General features: G+C 30.8%; 1 protein-coding gene across 1 annotated transcript in view; it reads right to left on the bottom strand.

Moving 5' to 3' along the window:
• LOC106459673 (unconventional myosin-Ic-like) overlaps nucleotides 1-19,923 on the bottom strand; it is a 74,171-nt gene that overhangs the window by 10,944 nt on the left and 43,304 nt on the right. Inside the window, exons 7-23 of the mRNA XM_022386213.1 lie at nucleotides 18,685-18,783; nucleotides 17,348-17,458; nucleotides 17,022-17,093; nucleotides 16,422-16,541; nucleotides 15,696-15,766; nucleotides 14,113-14,218; nucleotides 11,015-11,095; nucleotides 10,090-10,227; nucleotides 8,530-8,578; nucleotides 7,487-7,533; nucleotides 6,469-6,549; nucleotides 4,813-4,918; nucleotides 4,088-4,319; nucleotides 3,661-3,737; nucleotides 3,244-3,312; nucleotides 1,924-2,008; nucleotides 697-751 (exon numbers count right to left, since the gene is read on the bottom strand). Of these exons, the coding sequence (XP_022241921.1) occupies nucleotides 697-751; nucleotides 1,924-2,008; nucleotides 3,244-3,312; nucleotides 3,661-3,737; nucleotides 4,088-4,319; nucleotides 4,813-4,918; nucleotides 6,469-6,549; nucleotides 7,487-7,533; nucleotides 8,530-8,578; nucleotides 10,090-10,227; nucleotides 11,015-11,095; nucleotides 14,113-14,218; nucleotides 15,696-15,766; nucleotides 16,422-16,541; nucleotides 17,022-17,093; nucleotides 17,348-17,458; nucleotides 18,685-18,783 (1,599 nt within the window). The remainder of the gene's footprint in view (nucleotides 1-696; nucleotides 752-1,923; nucleotides 2,009-3,243; nucleotides 3,313-3,660; nucleotides 3,738-4,087; nucleotides 4,320-4,812; nucleotides 4,919-6,468; nucleotides 6,550-7,486; nucleotides 7,534-8,529; nucleotides 8,579-10,089; nucleotides 10,228-11,014; nucleotides 11,096-14,112; nucleotides 14,219-15,695; nucleotides 15,767-16,421; nucleotides 16,542-17,021; nucleotides 17,094-17,347; nucleotides 17,459-18,684; nucleotides 18,784-19,923) is intronic.

Here is a 19,923-nt window from a genome sequence, read left to right as displayed (position 1 = left end):
GATTCACTGTTATGTGGAGATTAGACAGTTTTATTTAAAATTTCATGAAAGAACCCCACAAGTCCAACTTATTTTAAAAGTGAAAAAATATTGAAACTTAGCACGTAATTTTTATAGATCAACGAAATTTTCATATGCCCATGACTTGGCTTAACATTTATATTACTAAAGTAAGCTTATTCGAATGTATACAAGAAAAAGCTGCTTTTTATAGGATAGTAGTCTGACTTAAAAGTCAAGTAAGTTGTCAGCTTAAAAACGTCTTTGTTTTTCCAATTCATTTTCAAGTCAAACATGAAATCTAATTTAGAATTTAGCTGAAACCTATAATAATGGCAGTGAGGAGACTATAGTCAATGTTCTATAACAATTTTATACATGACATTAATATTTCTATTGGAGTAAACATTAGTATACAACTCAGTGATAATAATGAATTCACTAATAGTATGAGAACTTCAAAATGACATACACTGGTCTAATTTATCTTAAATATTATACATGACTAAAATAATGATCTTAAAACTGTTTAAAAAGTTGTACATCACGATTAAGACGAGCACTCTCTCAAATCTCTCAACCTTCTGGGTTGTTTTTCCACTACTTTTAGTAAGATGTAATATTGCTTCAAAATAATCACTCTGAAACAAAACATGGCAGAATAATTAATGCTCAGTATCAAGTATTGCTACTTACATATTTATTTGTTTCATTTTCTGCTTCATTTCTTCTGATAAAACCTTTGATGAAACTAAATAATAGGTACAGAAAAAGACCCATAACCATAAACTAACATATATTTATTTATATTCCCCACCCATACACACAAATAAAATGCAGCAAAAATACAACAAATGGAAACAAAAATCTCACATATTTATAGCAATTTCATCTGGAATGAGTTTAATTAACCACTTTCATATTTATTTTCTTTGAAGAGCAACCATTACAGTGCATAATTTTTACATAATTCTGGTACACGACTTGTATCAAATCATGGCATCACATTTACCCTAGTCGTGTGTGAAATAAATTTAAAATGTGGTAATATATGTATATATATCAATAGTTCTAGTGTTATAAAATGCTTTTGGAAGCTACGACAACAGACATTTTCCATTACGACTTAATGGTAATGGAAAAATTTTTTCTCTTCTGTTTTTGAAGTCTCATAAATATTTTTAGAATACAGTTTAAAAGAAGTCCACAGAAGAACAAAATAAATCATAATAAATTTTGAATTTTCTTTCATTTTTAGTAACTATTTGTTTGTTTGTTAAGCACAAAGCTGCACAACGAGCTATTTGTGCAATGCCCACCACGAGTATCAAAATCCAGTTTTTAGAATTATAAGCCTTCTGACTTACAGCTGACCCACTTGGGGGCTTTGAGAAACTAAATTTTAAATTGGAAACACTTTATTTCATTATTCTTTTAAATATATTATTTAACAGTTTATATTTAAGTGAACTGTGCTTTTCCATGTATACTTGGCTCCTCCAACCATTTTGTCAATCAAATAGTCCTTGAGAAAATTCCTTTCACACTGGCAAGTTACTTCGACTTTAGTAAGTAAACGTTACAGAACATGCATTCTCCTTACACCAGATATTTTTCTTTATGTTTATAACAGGTGACTGCTACTTCACACATTTATTTCAGGGTATCATTACGGAATAAAAAAATATAAATTAGAAAATAAATTAAAAAAATAGTTTACTGAACTATACTTAAAATTAAGTTTTAATTTTTGTTTTTGGTTGTTATAAAGTTTAGACTATATTATGATAATGACTGTTCAAATCAATCTATTCAAAATTTGAAGCATTAATTGCATAATTATTTTTAATCTTTGAAGATATGTTACCAACAATACAAATGCAATGTTGGATAGAAATGGTGAAATATCTTTATCTTTCTTACTTTTGAATCACCTTGGCTGCCCGTCGTCGTCTTGCAAGTGATTTCTTGGCTGCGTACCGTCGCCAATAGCAGGATATAATAATTGCTATAAACAAATTACATTAAAAATATTTAATATGAAGAATTAAGTATAAATTAAAAATATTTAATACAGTCTTCTTTATATTTGCTGTTACAAAAATAATCATTTAATTAATAGCTTGCTATTCCACTCACAAGGTAAAACTACAAATTTTAAAATTCAATAAAACAAAAAGGGTATTTACAGCCTCCAAGTGGTATATTATGCTCTTTAACACTGTTGTAAGTAAACTAGCAATATAATGCTGGTGTTTATTAAATTTTGTGCAAAGTTACTCAAGGACTATCTGCAATAGCTTTGTTTGTTTTGAATTTCGCGCAAAGCTACACGAGGGCAATCTGCACTAGCCGTCCCTAATTTAGCAGTGTAAGACTAGAGAGAAGGCAGCTAGTCATCACCACCCACCGCCAACTCTTGGGCTGCTCTTTTACCAACGAATAATGAGATTCACCGTCACATTATATTGCCCCCACGGCTGAAAGGGCGAGCATGTTTGGTGGGACAAGGATGCGAATCCGCAACCCGCAGATTGCGAGTCGAGCGTCCTAACCACCTGGTCATGCCGGGCCATCTGCAATAGCCATGCTTAATTTTGAATTGATAGAATAGAAGGAAGACAGCTGGTCAACAACACCCTCTAATAACTCTTGGACTAATCTAATTGAATCGTGGGATTTCAGAATCATTCTTATAAAACACCCATGGGTCAAATGTATGGAACAAGATTTTTTTTTTTGTGGTAATGGGGCACGAACCAAGGAAGCTTGGATCCACAATTCGGCACACTAACCACTGGGCTACACTCGACCACAGATAAAATGATATTTAAAATAAATGCACAAAACACTTATCCTAAATGGAGACATCTCTATATTTATTTCAGCCTGAATATTAAACTAATTGAAAATATTTTTAAATACATTTTTATATTTTATATGATAATAACTTAAACACAGATAAATCTATTTTCAAAAGTATACTATAGTATGTTATAGTTAGGTTATAAATAATGAAGTTCATGTATAATTTACAATATGATATTAATTTTCAAAGGTAATACAGACATATGAACAATTTGTTAAAAGTCTATTACAATGCAGACATATGAACAATTTGTAAAAAGTCTATTACACAAAAATCCCTTTGAATTTATTATTGTTGTAGTTACGCCATTATTCTTTTACTGTATCCTCATCTTATGGTTAGGAAAACAATGTTAAAAAAGTAATTTTTCCTACCTGATGTTTTTATTTGCAAAAACTTCTTTCTCTGATCATAGGCTCTGAATTTCGCCTGAATTATTGTGGCTATGAAACAGATAATATTTATTCTTATTTCACACTGTCAATATTACACAATGTATAATTAACGTCTGTTTTAACTAATCATGGCCAGAACTTGTTCTAAACATTATAAACGTACAAACTATTTATAGTGAAACAAAGAATATTTAATCTTATTTCAGACTGTCAGAGTTATCGATATTAAACAATGTTTAATTTACACAGTTTTTTTTCTGTTTTAATTAATCATGAGCAAAACTCATTTTAAATGTAATATACATACAAACTTTTAAGAATTAATACATTTGATTCTGCCTTAACAACAGATTCTTTACATGTTTATTAAAGTTGAAAAAAACTGGACACAATTACCCAAATCATGTTTCTTGTTCTGGAAGCTATCTTCAATCTCAAAAAGAGTTTGTGGTAGACGAATGAAAAGCTTTGTTCTGAAAAATATTTTTTTCAATATTACAGCTAAAATGTAAAATAAGAAAAATTAGATTGATGCTGAGTTGTGAAAAAACTATCATAACAACATACAAATATTACCAAATTATGAAAAAATATAACTATGGGGTTATCAAAATACATGTTGAAGTAATACTTCAGTCTATTTCAGTAAGGCAGTATGAATCAACCTATATGATCAAGACTTTTGAAACAATGCATAATAGTTCTATTACGTATTTAAAAAGTATTACTCATTCTAAAACAATAGCTTAAGATTGAGTTATGAAGTCTAAAATATATTTCTACTTTAAATATCTAAACGTCAACTTGCAAACACAAAACTTACTTTCCCATTCTGTAAGCATCTGGTATATAGCCCAGATGGTTTACTAGAACTTGTACTCCTTCTTTGGCACTACCTTGATAACTGGGCCAAGTTTTTGGACAAAGGCACTTGTATCTTTTTAGGAAAACTTCATAAGGGCGTCGGTAAGCAAACCCTGCCCTGCGAACTCTCAAGTTTTCCATAAGACCAAGATATTTGACTTGATGTAACACAATCATGTCATCAAAAACAGCTGAAATATTAGAAATAATTTTACTTAACACTATAAAACTTACATCAAATAAAAGCTCTAAAATGATGCTCAGATATAACTTTCTCAATAAATCGTATCTATATACCCATTGGTTGATCCATGCGACATATACAATTTAAAAAATTTTATTACAAATATTTAATATATCACATATTTCTTTTCATGGCGTTAATAAAAACACATTATTTGTTACTTAAATTTTTTCTCAAGTGGAAACAAATATAACAATTGGCAAGCTTACTACAATTTTCATAAGAAATAATAAATGATATAAAACAAATTATTATGAAAAATATTTATTTGTTTGTTGTTAAGTACAAAGTATCTGTGCTGTGTCCACAAGTCTGAAAACCCAGTTTTTAGTGGCATGAACCCTCAGACATACAGCCGAGTCACTGGGGAGAGAAAAAAATATGTGTAGATTTCTTTTTTCTTTTCTTTTTAAGAGAGAGATATTTACAGGTCAGCTTACCTGACTGTTTTCTATCATTGGGTTTGATACATCGGACATACCACGGTTCTTTTGACATAAGGATCAGCATCAGTTGAGATAAACTTCTCTTAAACTGGGTGGCTGCCTTAGGGTAAAAAAAAAGAAAGAATATTGTATCTTAAAAAAACAACTCACTTATTAAAAACGTTCTTGGTAGTTACTAGTGACAGGTTTTTAGCACCAATGTTTTGGGCTCATAATTGCTACTGTTAGAAGCTTTCCAAAATTAAACAGATGTTTTTACTTTATGCTTTAAAATTGCAACCACAGTTAAGCCTATCAAGCTTTTTACTTTGCTCTAAATGATGGAAATTTTGCCACTGCACAAAATCTATCAAGTAAAAAGTATAAGGACAAACTGGCTAAATGTCTGAATGCTTTCTATAGTGGATGTTATTTTCTAGAAATTTTACTTTAAATGGTTTGCTTAAGTTTTAACTAAACTAATTATTTCTTTACAAAAATGATCTAAGGCTATAAGATTTGTTTTATAATTATATTTCACCTACTTTCTAAATCTTATATCAATAATGCAAATAGTTTTGTTTAAACAAATGACTAAAAATCAGCATTTTAAGTATTTTTTCTTAGTTGGCTAATTAAGACAAAAATAAAAATTTCTCTCACTACTGTTGAACAAAGAAGCATATTAAATGTAGAAACATGCAACTCAATCATTTTTTGACAGTTTATCATTTAAATCCCTTTGCCAATCAAACAATACTAACATTATATTTTAACTCTAATTAATTAATTATCCAAATAATAAACACAAGACAGTTACAACCAGCAGCTTATATAACTGACAAGATGAAGAGATGGTTTTAAATATCATTTGTGCCTAAAAACAATGCAACTGAAGATCATACAAGTTTAACAATAAATACAATAGGGTGAGACATTCAACCACTGGTCAACAGGTTGGTGAATATCTTACAGTAATGTCAACTATTGCTCAGCAGGTTAGCAGACACCTTACAGTAATATAAAGCACTGGTTAATAGGTTGCCAGACACCTTATAGTAATGTCAACTATACTGGTCAACAGGTTGGTGAATATCTTACAGTAATGTCAACTACTGTTCAACAGGTTAGCAGACACCTTACAGTAATATAAAGCACTGGTCAATAGGTTGGTGAATATCTTACAGTAATGTCAACTACTGTTCAACAGGTTAGCAGACACCTTACAGTAATATAAAGCACTGGTCAATAGGTTGCCTAACACCTTATAGTAATGTCAACTATACTGGTCAACAGGTTGGTGGATATCTTACAGTAATGTCAACTACTGGTTAACAGGTTAGCAGACACCATATAGTAATGTCAACCACTGGTCAACAGGTTAGTAGACACCTTACAGTAATTCAATTTCAAATTTGATGACGAGGAACCCACTTTGAGACTAATAATGCTTGGAGATGGCTTGAATGGGTAATGAAAAAAAACTTTAATATAAGTTTAACACAACAGCAAATGTACAACGTTTCAACATGGTTTTGTCATCAGTAATACAGCAATATCAATCACTGGTCAACAGGATGGTGGATATCTTACTGTAATATTAACTACTGGTCAACAGTTTGGCAGACATCTTACAGTAATGTTAAATGCTGATCAATGTAGTTAACTTACTGTGTCTGGTCTTTTCTTGCTTAAAAGCTCAGATTCTGGAAAAGAAGTTCTTGTGATGAGATTGGATGTCTTTGTCATAGTCTGAAAACATGATATTTTCATACTCAGAAAAAATATTCTTGAAGTTAGCTTGAAATCAGCTTATGTTTAGATTAAACAACTGACAATGGATATAAAACAGTAGTTTTGTGATATACCAGGAATTTATTTCTAATGTTTAGATGTTCAAGACTGGATCAATAAAATGTTTGATATGCTATAAATTTCCTAAAATTAAACCTAATTTTATCTTCTACTTTATTAATACATTTTAAGGAATACCTTCATAACTATTTGAAAATCATAAATTTAAAAGCCATGTGTCGGTCGGTCTGTCAGTCAGTCTGTCATGATTGATTTCTCTGAATTTCACGAGTTACACGAGTCCAATTCCACTTTTCCTCCTATAATACTTCCTCTTTTCATTGCCCGTTCCCATTTTAGTTGAATTCAATCGCTAACATAGGCATAAATAGATCCTAAATTTCAGCATTTTTTCTTCTATATAAAAGCCTGTCAAGGAGGGAGTTTTTATACCAAAGATTTATTTAGCACTAAATGAAACTAGTTTGACTTTTGTTATGAAGAGAAACTTTTGAACGATGATCGAGTATTTACAAGAGAACTGTTCCAATAATGCAATTGGTGTGATTAGAAAATAACTGTGATCAATGAATAATGCGACAAGGATAGAGGCTGAGAAGAGACAGTCTTTAGGTAAAGGAAATATTGCTCGTGATAGGCTTTGATTTCCCCGAAGCTAGAAGGCCCTTTATTTTTCTTATGTCTCTTTATAGGCAGCAAAGTTGCAAATACATACTGGAGGATACAAATTTGGAAGGCTTTGGCTTCCCATGATTTTTAAAGGGCTTTTATACTAGTTAATAGATAAACAGCAATTCTTTAAAAAAAATTTTAAGTACACGTAGTTAAAGATACAATCTGAATTACGTTTAAACCAAATTGCTTAACTAATTACCTTTTTCAAATCTCGATACAGAAGATCATTATTCTTCTCCAAAAACCCTGAAAACATTAATGTGTAAATTAAAAGTGAAAAAAAAACTTAGATAAAGAAAAGCAGTAACTGATTACTGAACTATAAGGAACTAAAACACTCAAATCTGTTAACAATATATCATAATCAGAATTATTAAGAAAATAAAACAAGTTTAATGATATTTTTTACATTTAGTAATCAAACTATATAAAGCTTATTTTAATGTCTGTTTTAAGAGAAAATATAGAATAATAAAAGCCAGAAAAAAAAAACACATTTGGGAATTTGTGATTGAACCTGTAGCAGTGGATAACCCTAAGTAGTGGATCTGGTATTACATTTTAAGGATACAACACTAGAAACCACTGTTTATTCTTATTCATTGAAAGAATATAGTATACAGTTCTGTAAGGCTATTTATTGCTACTTTTATGTGAGACTCCATATCTGCAAAATGAGCTAAGATTAACGAGAACTTACAAAAGATATCAAATGCATATTAAAAGAAGGCTAATTTTTGTTTTATAGTGCTGATTTAATCACTTATTAACAATTAATTGAATCTATAGTTTGTAAGCTATTTATTTATGTATATATACACACACACACACATTACAAATACTATACTTATACTGATAAATCCCATTTTTTAAAAGTTTAGTGAAACAGAACCAGACTGTTAAAATGCTATTATAGTTATCATCACCTTATTCTTAATAAAAGTTCTTCTCACTATAAATTTTTTTCTTACTGTACGGTTTATGATAACCATGGTTTGAAAGTTGTGAAGGTGCCTTTGCATATTTGTAATGTTATTAAATGCACAAGAGCAAACACATCAATAACTAACAACTCAAGTAGGCATTGCAAGAGCCCTAATACCTGAATCTGGGTTATTGTTGATACCTAGGTCACATTTTTCAGTTCTAGAAAAATGCATAAACCTATGCATATTTTATTATCAACTAAAGTTTGAGATAGAGCAGTAAAGTATTCCCATATTAACAGTACAAAATAGTTACCTTCTACTCTGTATGTGACATCTCCAGCATAATGTCTCAGCCTGAATTCCTGAAATACACACACCAGTAAGAGTTAATTACTAAAAAACAGAACATTTGTTTGGTATAAACAAATCACTGAAGTTATCAAAGCCAATAACGTTCTCAGACATGTTCAATTTATATAATATTCAGACGCTTTCAAATTAAACAAGCTTGATAATATAACATGAAAAAATAATAAAGGACCTTATGGTCTATCTAGGCTGTCCTATTCACTATATTGAACTAAACCAAAAAAAATTTCAAACCTAACTCTTTTTATACTAAATAAATATGATGTATCAACACTATCAATTCCCATAGCTGGGTTCGATAATATTTTTTCAAGCTATTTGAATAAGTTATAGACTTTGATTACATAAATTACAGCTTGGAGATAAATATTTGTGTCAAAGATGATGGTAATTAATGAAAGATGAAAGTCTTTGTTATCATAATTACTGCAAAAGTATATAATTAAATAAATTAAATTCAGAGTGACCTTAATGACCCTAAAATAAGGCCCAGTTGAAATGATTTCATGCATGATAGAATATGTAACATGATTAAAACAAAGCTTAAACAGTCCACATTTACAATAAATTGACAGTTTTAAGAGTTCTATATGATGCAAGTTACTTGTGATAGTTAATTATTAACTGTTTGCATACGTCTGTAACTACTAGTATATAGCGTATCTTTGGTACATACTCAATGTCGCATAATCAATAACTTCCAAGCATATTGGCTAATAGCAATAGTAAATTATGTTTTTGTTAAATGTCGCAAATGTAGTGATTACATGTCATCAGTGATATTTGTCTGGATGTCTGATACGTATCAGATGTTGATAAGTGAGTGTAATGCATCAGCTCATATTTATTAGATGTTGATAAGTGAGTGGTAAGGGTTCAGCTCATATTTATCAGGTGTTGATGAGTGAGTGGTAATGGTTCAGTTCATATTTATCAGGTGTTGATAAGTGAGTGGTAAGGGTTCAGCTCATATTAACTGAACCATTACCACTCACTCGTCAACACCTGATAAATATGAGCTGAACCCTTACCACTCACTCATCAACACCTGATAAATATGAGCTGAACCCTTACCACTCACTAGTCAACACCTGATAAATATGAGCTGAACCATTACCACTCACTCATCAACATCTGATAAATATGAACTGAACCATTATCACTCACTCATCAACACCTGATAAATATGAGCTGAACCATTACCACTTATCAACACCTGATAAATATGAACTGAACCATTACCACTCGCTCTATTTATCAGGTGTTGACGAGTGAGTGGTAACGGTTCAGCTCATATTGCAGTTTATTTTCTAGCAGTGAAATCATACTTAAAAAGCAATTACATTTAATGCATCTTCTCCTTAAGTTCAATCATCATAATTACAGTTACCCTTCAAAACAACATACAACATATTACAATATTCTCAACTAGAAAATAAATGGCAAATATAATAATTACTGATCCATCTGAGCTGACGTTCAAAATAATTTTTAAGATTCTTACATTTCTACATAACGTTTTCTTAGTTCTTTTGTCTGCTATCTTATGGGAGAGAAAGTGTTGGTGTGACCCAACAACTGTTTCTAGTTTATCAAGGAATGTCATATCTGTTGCATCACCTGGTCGAAGACATTCTTCATCCTACAATGTACATAACACTCATTAATTAAAATAATTTCCAATAACTTTGGATTACAAATTTCTTAGAAATATAGAGAAAATTTAAACAGTTTTTTTTAAGAATTTGTTAAGAATAACTTTATGAATTTATTTTTATTTTGGATATTTATGATATCTTCAAGAATTTTATAAAAATAAATTATAATCATGTATACTCTTGATAAATACAGTTCAGAAATTCTTAACTAGAAATGTTTAAAAATAAAAGGATAAGCACTATAGTTATCCTAATTTATTCTTAGAACTCATTTATCTTTCAAAAATATTATCAACTCGGATTTATGATCTAACGTAGAATAACATGTTTTGAAACTTGGCACCAACAACAAAAGTTTGAATCTTGCTAACTTAGTGATAACATTTTGAATACAATTTTATACGGTATCACATATAAAGTGCATTCATACAAAGCCATTTTACTTAATCTAAAGGTGTAAGCAATTATTTCTAACTAAAAAGGTATATATAATCATTATTATAGATCATATATACTGAAATAATTAAAGTGTTTCCCGCTTCACAGACAACAACTGATATCTCTATACTTTGCATATTTAAGGGGGGGAAAAATTTACATCCCACTCCTGTATTTTTAAAAGAGCAATGAAGATAAAGTTGAAACAGAAAAGTTTATTTTCCTTTAATACATAATCCTTCAAATTAATCCAAACTCTATTCCACTCATCTAAACCTAACAAAAGTTATAACTTCTAACCTAAACAGCTTTCTACAGTTTCCTCAAACTTACCAGAATGGAGATGATACCTTTATGCTGCTCCTCTATAAGGTCACATATAATTTTATTATTGAAATATTCTACTGGCTCCCACTGAAATAGAGATAACTTAAAGTAAGTAACCAAGAAATTATTATTATTTTAAATAAAACACTTTCTTTGCATATACCGAGCCTTCCTCTTTTGTTGAGCAAAAGAATGCTGGAGGTTTGAATGTAAACTTTTGATTGTCATGTCTAGAAATTTACTTAAAATAGTAAATAGCAAAACTTTATAAAAAGCTAATGACCTTAGAAGTGAAGCTGTGTTAATGTTTTTAGATTTATACATTTGTATTACATACCCTTCTATATAAATATTCTTTGTACATCTTTCAAGTTCATCATATAATACTGTGAAATTATACTGCCAACACAAACACATTATATTGTGTATGAACACATCCTGCATTGCTAAACAGAGGTGTAGGAGGCAAATTAAAAGTGGGGGGAAAGACCAAGGTTTATTTGAATATGCAAAGCAATGGAATGTGGACCACAGGAACACCTATTAAGGCTGGGGGCAAGGCTCACCTTAGGGCCCTGGAAACTCACAAATTTTGGATTAATTTTTATATATTTTCCTGAGAGTAATTTTCTTAATTTTGATGAATTCTTACAGGGACAGCTTGAAAAGTGGGGGGTTTGGACCCCTTGCTTCCTATGCCACTGCTAAAATAACAGAGAAAAACAAGAAGAGTTTGGAAACAAAATAACTATAGTGATTTCTCCACAGAGTTTGTGCAGTGTATCTTGACTCAAACATGAAATCAGAAACAACCAGCAACTTGAAATTAACCTTTGGGAAAGAATATATCAAATAATAAATAAAACTGCAACAATATTTTAGAAATGTTATAAACAAGTTAATAACATGTTTTAGTTCATTGTGAACTGTATGGAGGTTGTGTTTTCATAAATTACAAGTAAGTTGTTAAAAGATAGCCAACTGATCCAACAGGGTGGCCTATTGATTTATACTTTAGGATTGACTGGTGATAATAAACTGACATCTTCTGATAGTTCTAAGTTCAATAATTCTGTAATGAAGATTAAATAATTGTGAGTATTGTAAGTACATAAAAATTTAAATATATGAGAAAAAAGATTAAGTTATATTTCAATGATCTTTGCATAAAAGTTCTTGTCACAAAGCCTTGGTTATACAGACGTTGATATATTTTTTAAATACTTTACAATATCAAGTTTTATGTGTGGATAAAAAAGGACCCCTGAAGAAATTTGTCAGTAAAAAATAAAGAAGAGCACCACACTAAACAAACATGTCAAATACTCAGTCTTATCAAGTAAATATAAGAGAAAAAATATACAAGTTTTATGACTACAGTTTTAAGAAAAGAAGATAAAGCAGTTACTTGATGTATACAAAGTAGACTTTATTTAAAGTTGTGAGCATCACAGAGATGGGCAACACTAGTATAATAACTGAAAAGCAAAAATAATGATGACCTGATGATGTTGTAGCTCAAAAAAGGTTTTAAAGAAAGTCTTTTTAGCAAGTTTGGTTTCATCTGAAAAAATTTGAAAGACACAAAAGCATGACTGTCAGAAAAAAAATTTATGCTTGTTTATTTCATATGTTCACACAAAGATGCACAAGGGCTATCTGCTACAACCATCTCTAATTTTGAACTAATAGACCAAAGCATAAATCTTGCTAATTGACAATTACTGACACAAAGAAATAAAACATGGAAACTCACCAGTTAATGGGTAATTTTTTATTATAGTGAAAGAGGAGTCTCACTGTTAAGCAGATCCACAATTTAGTGATATGTAATTTGTTTGAGTTTTACTTAGTGTTGGTTGAATTATTCCTTTACGAACAAAGTGATTTTACTGCGTACACCACAACACTGGTTTGCTAAAACAGTTACGTCAATAACTCATGCCATATTCTACATTTCTGTAAACTAGGTTAGAAATTTAATCAATTCTTGTTCTGATGATTAACAATTTACTGCAACAATCCATAAACTACAAAACTATAAATTATAAAACACAATTATGTACAGTACCAAAGAGAGAATAAAAATAAGATCTACCTCATGTTTCTACTCCTCCCCCCCATCAAATATTTTTAGTTATACCAACATTTATTAAAGAAAGTTTTTAGAAATTGTTTTGTTACTTGTATTTAATTTATGTCAAGCTATATTTGTAGAGTGAAGTCTGAGTTTAAAGCATGTGATTGCATGTCTGTGTAATATTTCAGTTGAAAATAAATTTTACATCCCTATTCATAAACCTGATTATGATGCGTAACGACTTGAATAAAATTCATAAAAATTCCAGTTCATTACTTTAATTAGATTACATTGAAACAGTTGTTGTTAAAACAATTGATGATATAAACAGTGTCTGGATCACTATCGTGTCTGTTGTATCTCAGCCAGCCTGATGATCCCTGGTATTGGTTTTTTGTTTTGTTTTTGAATTTCGCGCAACGCTACACGAGGGCTATCTGCGCTAGCCGTCCCTAATTTAGCAGTGTAAGACTAGAGGGAAGGCAGCTAGTCATCACCACCCACCGCCAACTCTTGGGCTACTCTCTTACCAACGAATAGTGGGATTGACCGTCACATTATAATGGCCCCACGGCTGAAAGGGCGAGCATGTTTGGTGGTATGCGGATTCGAACCCGCGACCCTCAGATTGTGAGTTGAGCGCCTTATCCACCTGGCCATGCCGGGCCACCCTGGTATTGGACAAAATGCCTCATCAGCATTGGATATATCAGATATAGTGTGGCTGACATATTATTATTGTCTGTTTTACTTTTACTCATAAGAGCTTACAATCAATCCACAAAGTCACCGCTATCTTCAAAAACTTTCACTATTTTCATTTACAAACATTTATGAGAAAAGCCTACAATAAATTTTTTATTTTTATTTTCTGGATATATATAATTTACTTTGGACTTCTGTACCTTGAAGTAGTAATGGAATAGTCATCAATGGCCGATAACATAACAAATAATCATACTACGTTTTATCAACCAGTAACTATTCTGTTTGTTGAAAGGTAAGTCAAACTTTTTCTTAATACCTCAATGCCCTCTTTCCTGTATTCTTCCTGTTCGGACTTTAGTGTTAGTTCAATGAAAAGTTGTTGAAGTTTCTCATTGCAATAGTTGATACAAAACTGCTCAAAGCTGAAATACACAAAAAGAAATGATTACAGAAATTACATAACAACAGTTAAATATCTTAGAAATGTTTAATTATCTAGAAACAAAACAGGCAGCACTGAAAAAAATTTAGTTTATAAATCAATATAAGTTTGCAAGTTTTATTACCAAATTTCCTGGTAAATAGTTTACCAAAACAAACAGGATTTTGCTGAATCAAATCACTGCTGGACAATTTCCCTTGTTTTATCCATTTGCTTAGCCAATAGTATTCTTCTAGTACATAACAGCTTCACTTTTACTTCAACTTGATATTTGAGAAACAAATTTTACCATTATTGAAACAAATTATAAATTTTCTTTAACTTCTCTGTTACCAGGTTCACTTAGTATTATACACACACACACATATATATTGGTAAAAATTGCAATGATAGAAAGAGCCCAGCATAATTCATGCAGTGTACATACAACTGTAATGAAATGTTACAGATTTCAGTTCAAGACCTAGCACGCACACACACACTGTAAAGATTAATAGGAATAACTCGTCACACTTACATAACTGCTTCAAGATTAATTCTGAACCCAATCTTCCCATACTCCCTGAACATTAACCATAAAAATGTAAAACAAATATCACAAATTTTGTTTTTAAATAGCATTTTTTAAGGTACTTTTGAGAAAGTGTGCGACTTCAGTGTATATTCTTAAGGTTATAACTTAATACATCTGTTCCAATGGATCTTACACATCTCACTAAATAATAAAAAACACAAGATTCAGATAATCAAAGTTTTTATAAATTAATAGATAAAACATACAAATAAATCTTTACATATTTATCAGAGTTCCTACATATATATATCCAACTCAGGAATGGTAACTTTAAGTATGATTTACCCATCTTTTTAAGCTTTTCTGAAACAACCATGGCCACAAAATAGGTCACTGGAGATACGTGATATAAAGTATGCTGCAAATACCAATGTTTAGACAAACATATTTTTACATTAGGATGAATTCTGAAAACAAATTACCAGTATCTGATGGATTCAGATTCTTAAGCTAACCGTTTCAGGCTAAATAAAAAAACTGATTAAAACTGACATAAAGAGATTCTGATTGAAACATAATAATTTTCATTACAAACTCCTTTTTTTTGTTGGTCAGTTAACTTAAAATTTTAACCTGTTCAACACACTTACTTAAAAGTGATTTTCTCTAAATGTGGTCTGAATAAATATCCCTCCACTTAAGGAAAGAGTAAAGTTAAACTGGTGTTAATCGCATCAGATGTACATCGCTGCTTATAAACATCAAGTAAAATGCAGCTTTAATAACCAAACCATACAATAAAACTATCTTTCCAATAAATTTCAGTTCAACAGCTTTACCTATCATACTTGAATAAAAAAGAAAATGGTGTAAACAACAGTTTTTCAAAATAAACTTTTGGTTTTACATAAATATGTCATACTCACAGTTCGTACAGTCTCACCTGTTATTTTTAAAGATTTCAAACCCGTAAATATCTAGCAGACCCATTAGGGTTTTCTTTCCAGCATCATCCTGCAGGAGGAATTTAAGAGTATTTTACTTTTTAGACTAAGTATAAAATTGGTAATAAAGTAGGTGTGCCAGTTTCGGTGAATTTTTCTATAGGGTTAGTTTATAAACTTATATTTTAATAAACAATGTGAAGGCAAAAATATTTCTATCGAGACTTTAGAAAGAAACTGCACATGTGAAAAGTTGATGTTGTAAAAATAAAAATGTTTATTTTCTTTTGATTACATTTTATGTAAAGTTCGATATTTTGATATTACTGAAGTAAATAATTAAGTTACTTTTAACTCGTTAATGTAAAAAGCTTTTTATCACTACAGTCAATAACTCTCATAAAAATAAATACATTGTATGTATATACACAAACACACACATATATATAGTCACCACACATTACCTCATATATACATAAATGTTTTTATGACTCTACACATGAATAGTGTCCTACTTCCCCTGTTTGCTATCTAGTAAAACCAAAGCCAAAGAGATGGGCTTGGAAAAATTGCAAAAATGATTCAAAAATATAGTACAAAAGGTACTTTTGTTGGCAAAAATCACTGAACAAGAAACAACATTCCAACACAAACATAAGTTTCCTGATATAACAAAAAAAAATCAGTCATAATGCAACTATAGAGTAACACACGTTTTAACTCACCTTATTTTCTAGAGAGGCATTTAACTTCTGGACCAACCACTTAAACTGTCGCTCATACACAGCTTTTGCAATGGCATCTCTTGCACGTATAGCCTGGTCTCGATTCAGTGGACTTACAACCTTTAAAAAAATACCTCCTCTTTGAATTCGGTTAATTATAGAGAACTGAAAACTAATTCCTTTAAAACAATAAATAATAAGCATTTCTAGCTTATTTAAATACAAATGAAACTACTGAATATAAACTAATATTCTGTGCAAGCATCTTAAAATATACACATTAATTTATTCTAACACAAAGTGTCCTTGAATTTTATTGAATTTCTGTTAATAATTGTACTAGCTGTATATGAATTCAAATCTTACCAATCCAAAACTTTCATTAAAAAATGCACAGTCAAGATCTGAGAACAGTTACAACATTTATTGAAATGATGTAGCAAACTTTATATAAACTTAAAAATCAATCTGAACTCTATTTGTATTTGTCAAACAGCAAGTAACAATTAAACATAACCAGGTGATATTATACACATAATTTACTATCATTCCAATGTGTATGTAAATAAGTATGAAAAGTATCTCATTAGATGTACTCACAGAATCACCACAAACTTCAATAGTACGATGAGTAAGGGCATCATTCAACATATCTTCCGGACATCCTAAGAGCTAAAGAACAAAAGAAGAAGAAGCCATTCTACATATTTACCACCAATTAGTTGTCTAACAGTACAATTTGCACAGCTTAATGTAGAAATTAATGAAATCGCTTGTGGTTGCTATGATACAACTGTGAAAATATCACAGTACTATAACACTATAACTAACCTTGGATTCAGAATAAACTGACTTCTCCTGTGCAATAACAGCACGACCATCATCCTCCGTGAAGCCAACATTAACACTATAACACTGTAACTAACCTTGCATACAGAATAAACTGATTTCTCCTGTGCAATAACAGCACGACCATCATCCTCTGTGAAGCCAACATTACCTAGGTGAAGAACTGATGCAACAACTGCAAACAAAGCCTAGAAGAAATAACTTATATTATGGAAGTTATCATAGAAATAAACTGAGGAAAAACGTTTCTGTTATCAGAAGTACAAATTAATCAAATTACAGAATAAACAATTTGAGTATTTTTTTGGAAGCTAGTACTAATGTTACTTGGAAACTACCACTTCTAGAAGTTCTAAACACCAAAAACAATTCATAATTAACCATAACTAAATTTCGAGATGCAAGATGTTGTTTGGTTTTGTTTTTTAAACTAAATTATGCTTATTGTCGGTAAAATGATCTATCAAAATTAAGTTGCATTCAATATTAAAATTATTTAGCTAATTAAATATTATTTACACTCCATAGAAAACAATCTTATTTTTCTGAAAAGTGTCAATAACATTTCAGTCCACCTATCTATATTGAAGTCTGCCTTAAGCATCAAAGATTGGGATGAAGAACAATCAAGTGAAGAAACAAAATACCCACTGCATGCTTCACACATTGGACCCGTATTTGTTGGCAACTGAAGAACACTGTGTTTACCAACTGTGAATAGTGGTAGGGCTAGTATCACAGCATTAGCCTGTTTTAATTGGCTTGAATTTGGCCCACTAGTAACAGTTAAAGAAATCATGAAATCCTTGTCATATTTTCAAATTTTGGACAGTTATGTACTGCCTGCATTGATGGAATTTAACTGAACTATTCTGGAACATTTGGAGTGTGACCTGAAAACATGAAGAAGGAAAGATTTTAAATTCTCACTACACTTGGAATTACTCTGCATGGGAAGTGGCATTCTTTTGCAGTGTAGGTGTATCAATAGTTGATGACAAGTTTTAGTTAAGTCTAAGTGTGATTAAAGTCGAATATTAATGAACTTCATACAAAAATAGAGCCTCAGCAGTGAAGCAGGGCACTTTCCTTTTCAAGGTGTGCTGTCCAAATATTTTTTGTAAACAAACTGTACGTTGCTAACATACAGTTGAAGCCATAATTCTTTTAAGCCATTTTTGTAAAAACATTCAGTTGATCTTTCTGGTAGGTCATTCTTTTGATTCAATAATTAAGAAACATCATCATTCTGATTTTGTTCTAAAGAAAGTTAAATAAATAAAAAAGCACTTTACAAATTTAAATACTTTACATATGCAAACTAGATATAATTTTCATTCTAAAGTTCGTATATTTTGGTTTTCAACAAGAACATATTGTTAACTCTGCACTGCTTTAACTTTAGATAACTTACATTTATTTCCTCTTCTGTGAAATCTATAACTGACAGAGCACTTTTAACAATCTGGAACTGTGCAGCGTCATCAATTCCATTCACTCTGGTACTGTTACCCTGGAAATAGGCAGTAGTTAGAGCTGTTACCTAAAGAATAATTAACTAAAAATTTAGTCTGGTCCTGTTTTACAAGAAAACGTATTCTTTACAATTTTTTTAAAAGAGAAACATAAAATTAAAAAAAAGTTTCTTACAAGATAAGGAAAAGCATAAAGCAGAGGCATCACTAGGCACTTGTACAGTGGGGCATGTGCCCTGATTCTATCTGACAGTGCTCCAAATTTTCAACTGGTGTCTTGAAAAATTAGAATAGAAAACCATTATCCATATCATACTGAAGCACTGAAAATTACTGTGCCTATGAGCCCAAGCCCCAAATATTTTAAGTACCTAGCATAGTCTCTGCAAAGTAGTTTTATATGTTTATTGAATTTCACATAAAGCACCTCAAGGACTATCTGTGTTAGCTGTCCCTAATTTTGAAGTGATAGCCTAGATAAAAGGTAGTCAACACCACGCACTGCCAACTCTTGGACTACTCTTTATTAATGACGAATAGTGAGATTGATTGACTGTCATGTTATAATGCCCTAATGACTGAAAGGGCGAGGGGATTCAAACCCATGATCACCAGCTCTCATGATGCCTTGAGCATCGAAGTTCAGGTGAAGAAATAAATTACCCATACTTTTATTACTGCATACTTCAGACAGTGGATCCCAATTTGACAGCAACTGAAGAACACTGTGTTTGTCATCTGTGAATAGTGGTAGGGGTAGTATCACAGTAACAGCCTGTTTTAATTGGCTTGAATTTGGTCCACTAGTAACAGTTTACAAGTAGCCTTGATAACATAGAGATACTAGTAGAAGTTCCATTTATTTATTTTTTAACCATAGGAAACAGAAGTTAAATGAAATTATGATCTTTCTGCTAGAAAACTGATGAGGTCAAAATATTATTTAGTTCCTATTACATTATGGAGATATACAGGTACCTGTTGCACATTTAGTCTACCAACCTACCAAAAATGAGAACCTTATTCTGCTAAGTGTTATTATATAGTAGAAGTCTTAACTGTTAGTGGCAAATAGAATTTTAGGTTGTATATATTGAAATATTGAATATAAGTCTAAAGAGGTTATAATTTCATCGTACAGATCACTGGTTACACCAATTTTGGAGTATTGTGTTCAT

Source organism: Limulus polyphemus, unplaced genomic scaffold, assembly GCF_000517525.1.
Source record: "Limulus polyphemus unplaced genomic scaffold, Limulus_polyphemus-2.1.2 Scaffold647, whole genome shotgun sequence".
NCBI lineage: Eukaryota > Metazoa > Arthropoda > Merostomata > Xiphosura > Limulidae > Limulus > Limulus polyphemus.
Note: the sequence above shows the minus strand (reverse complement) of the source record. Positions and strands in the feature narration are given on the sequence as shown.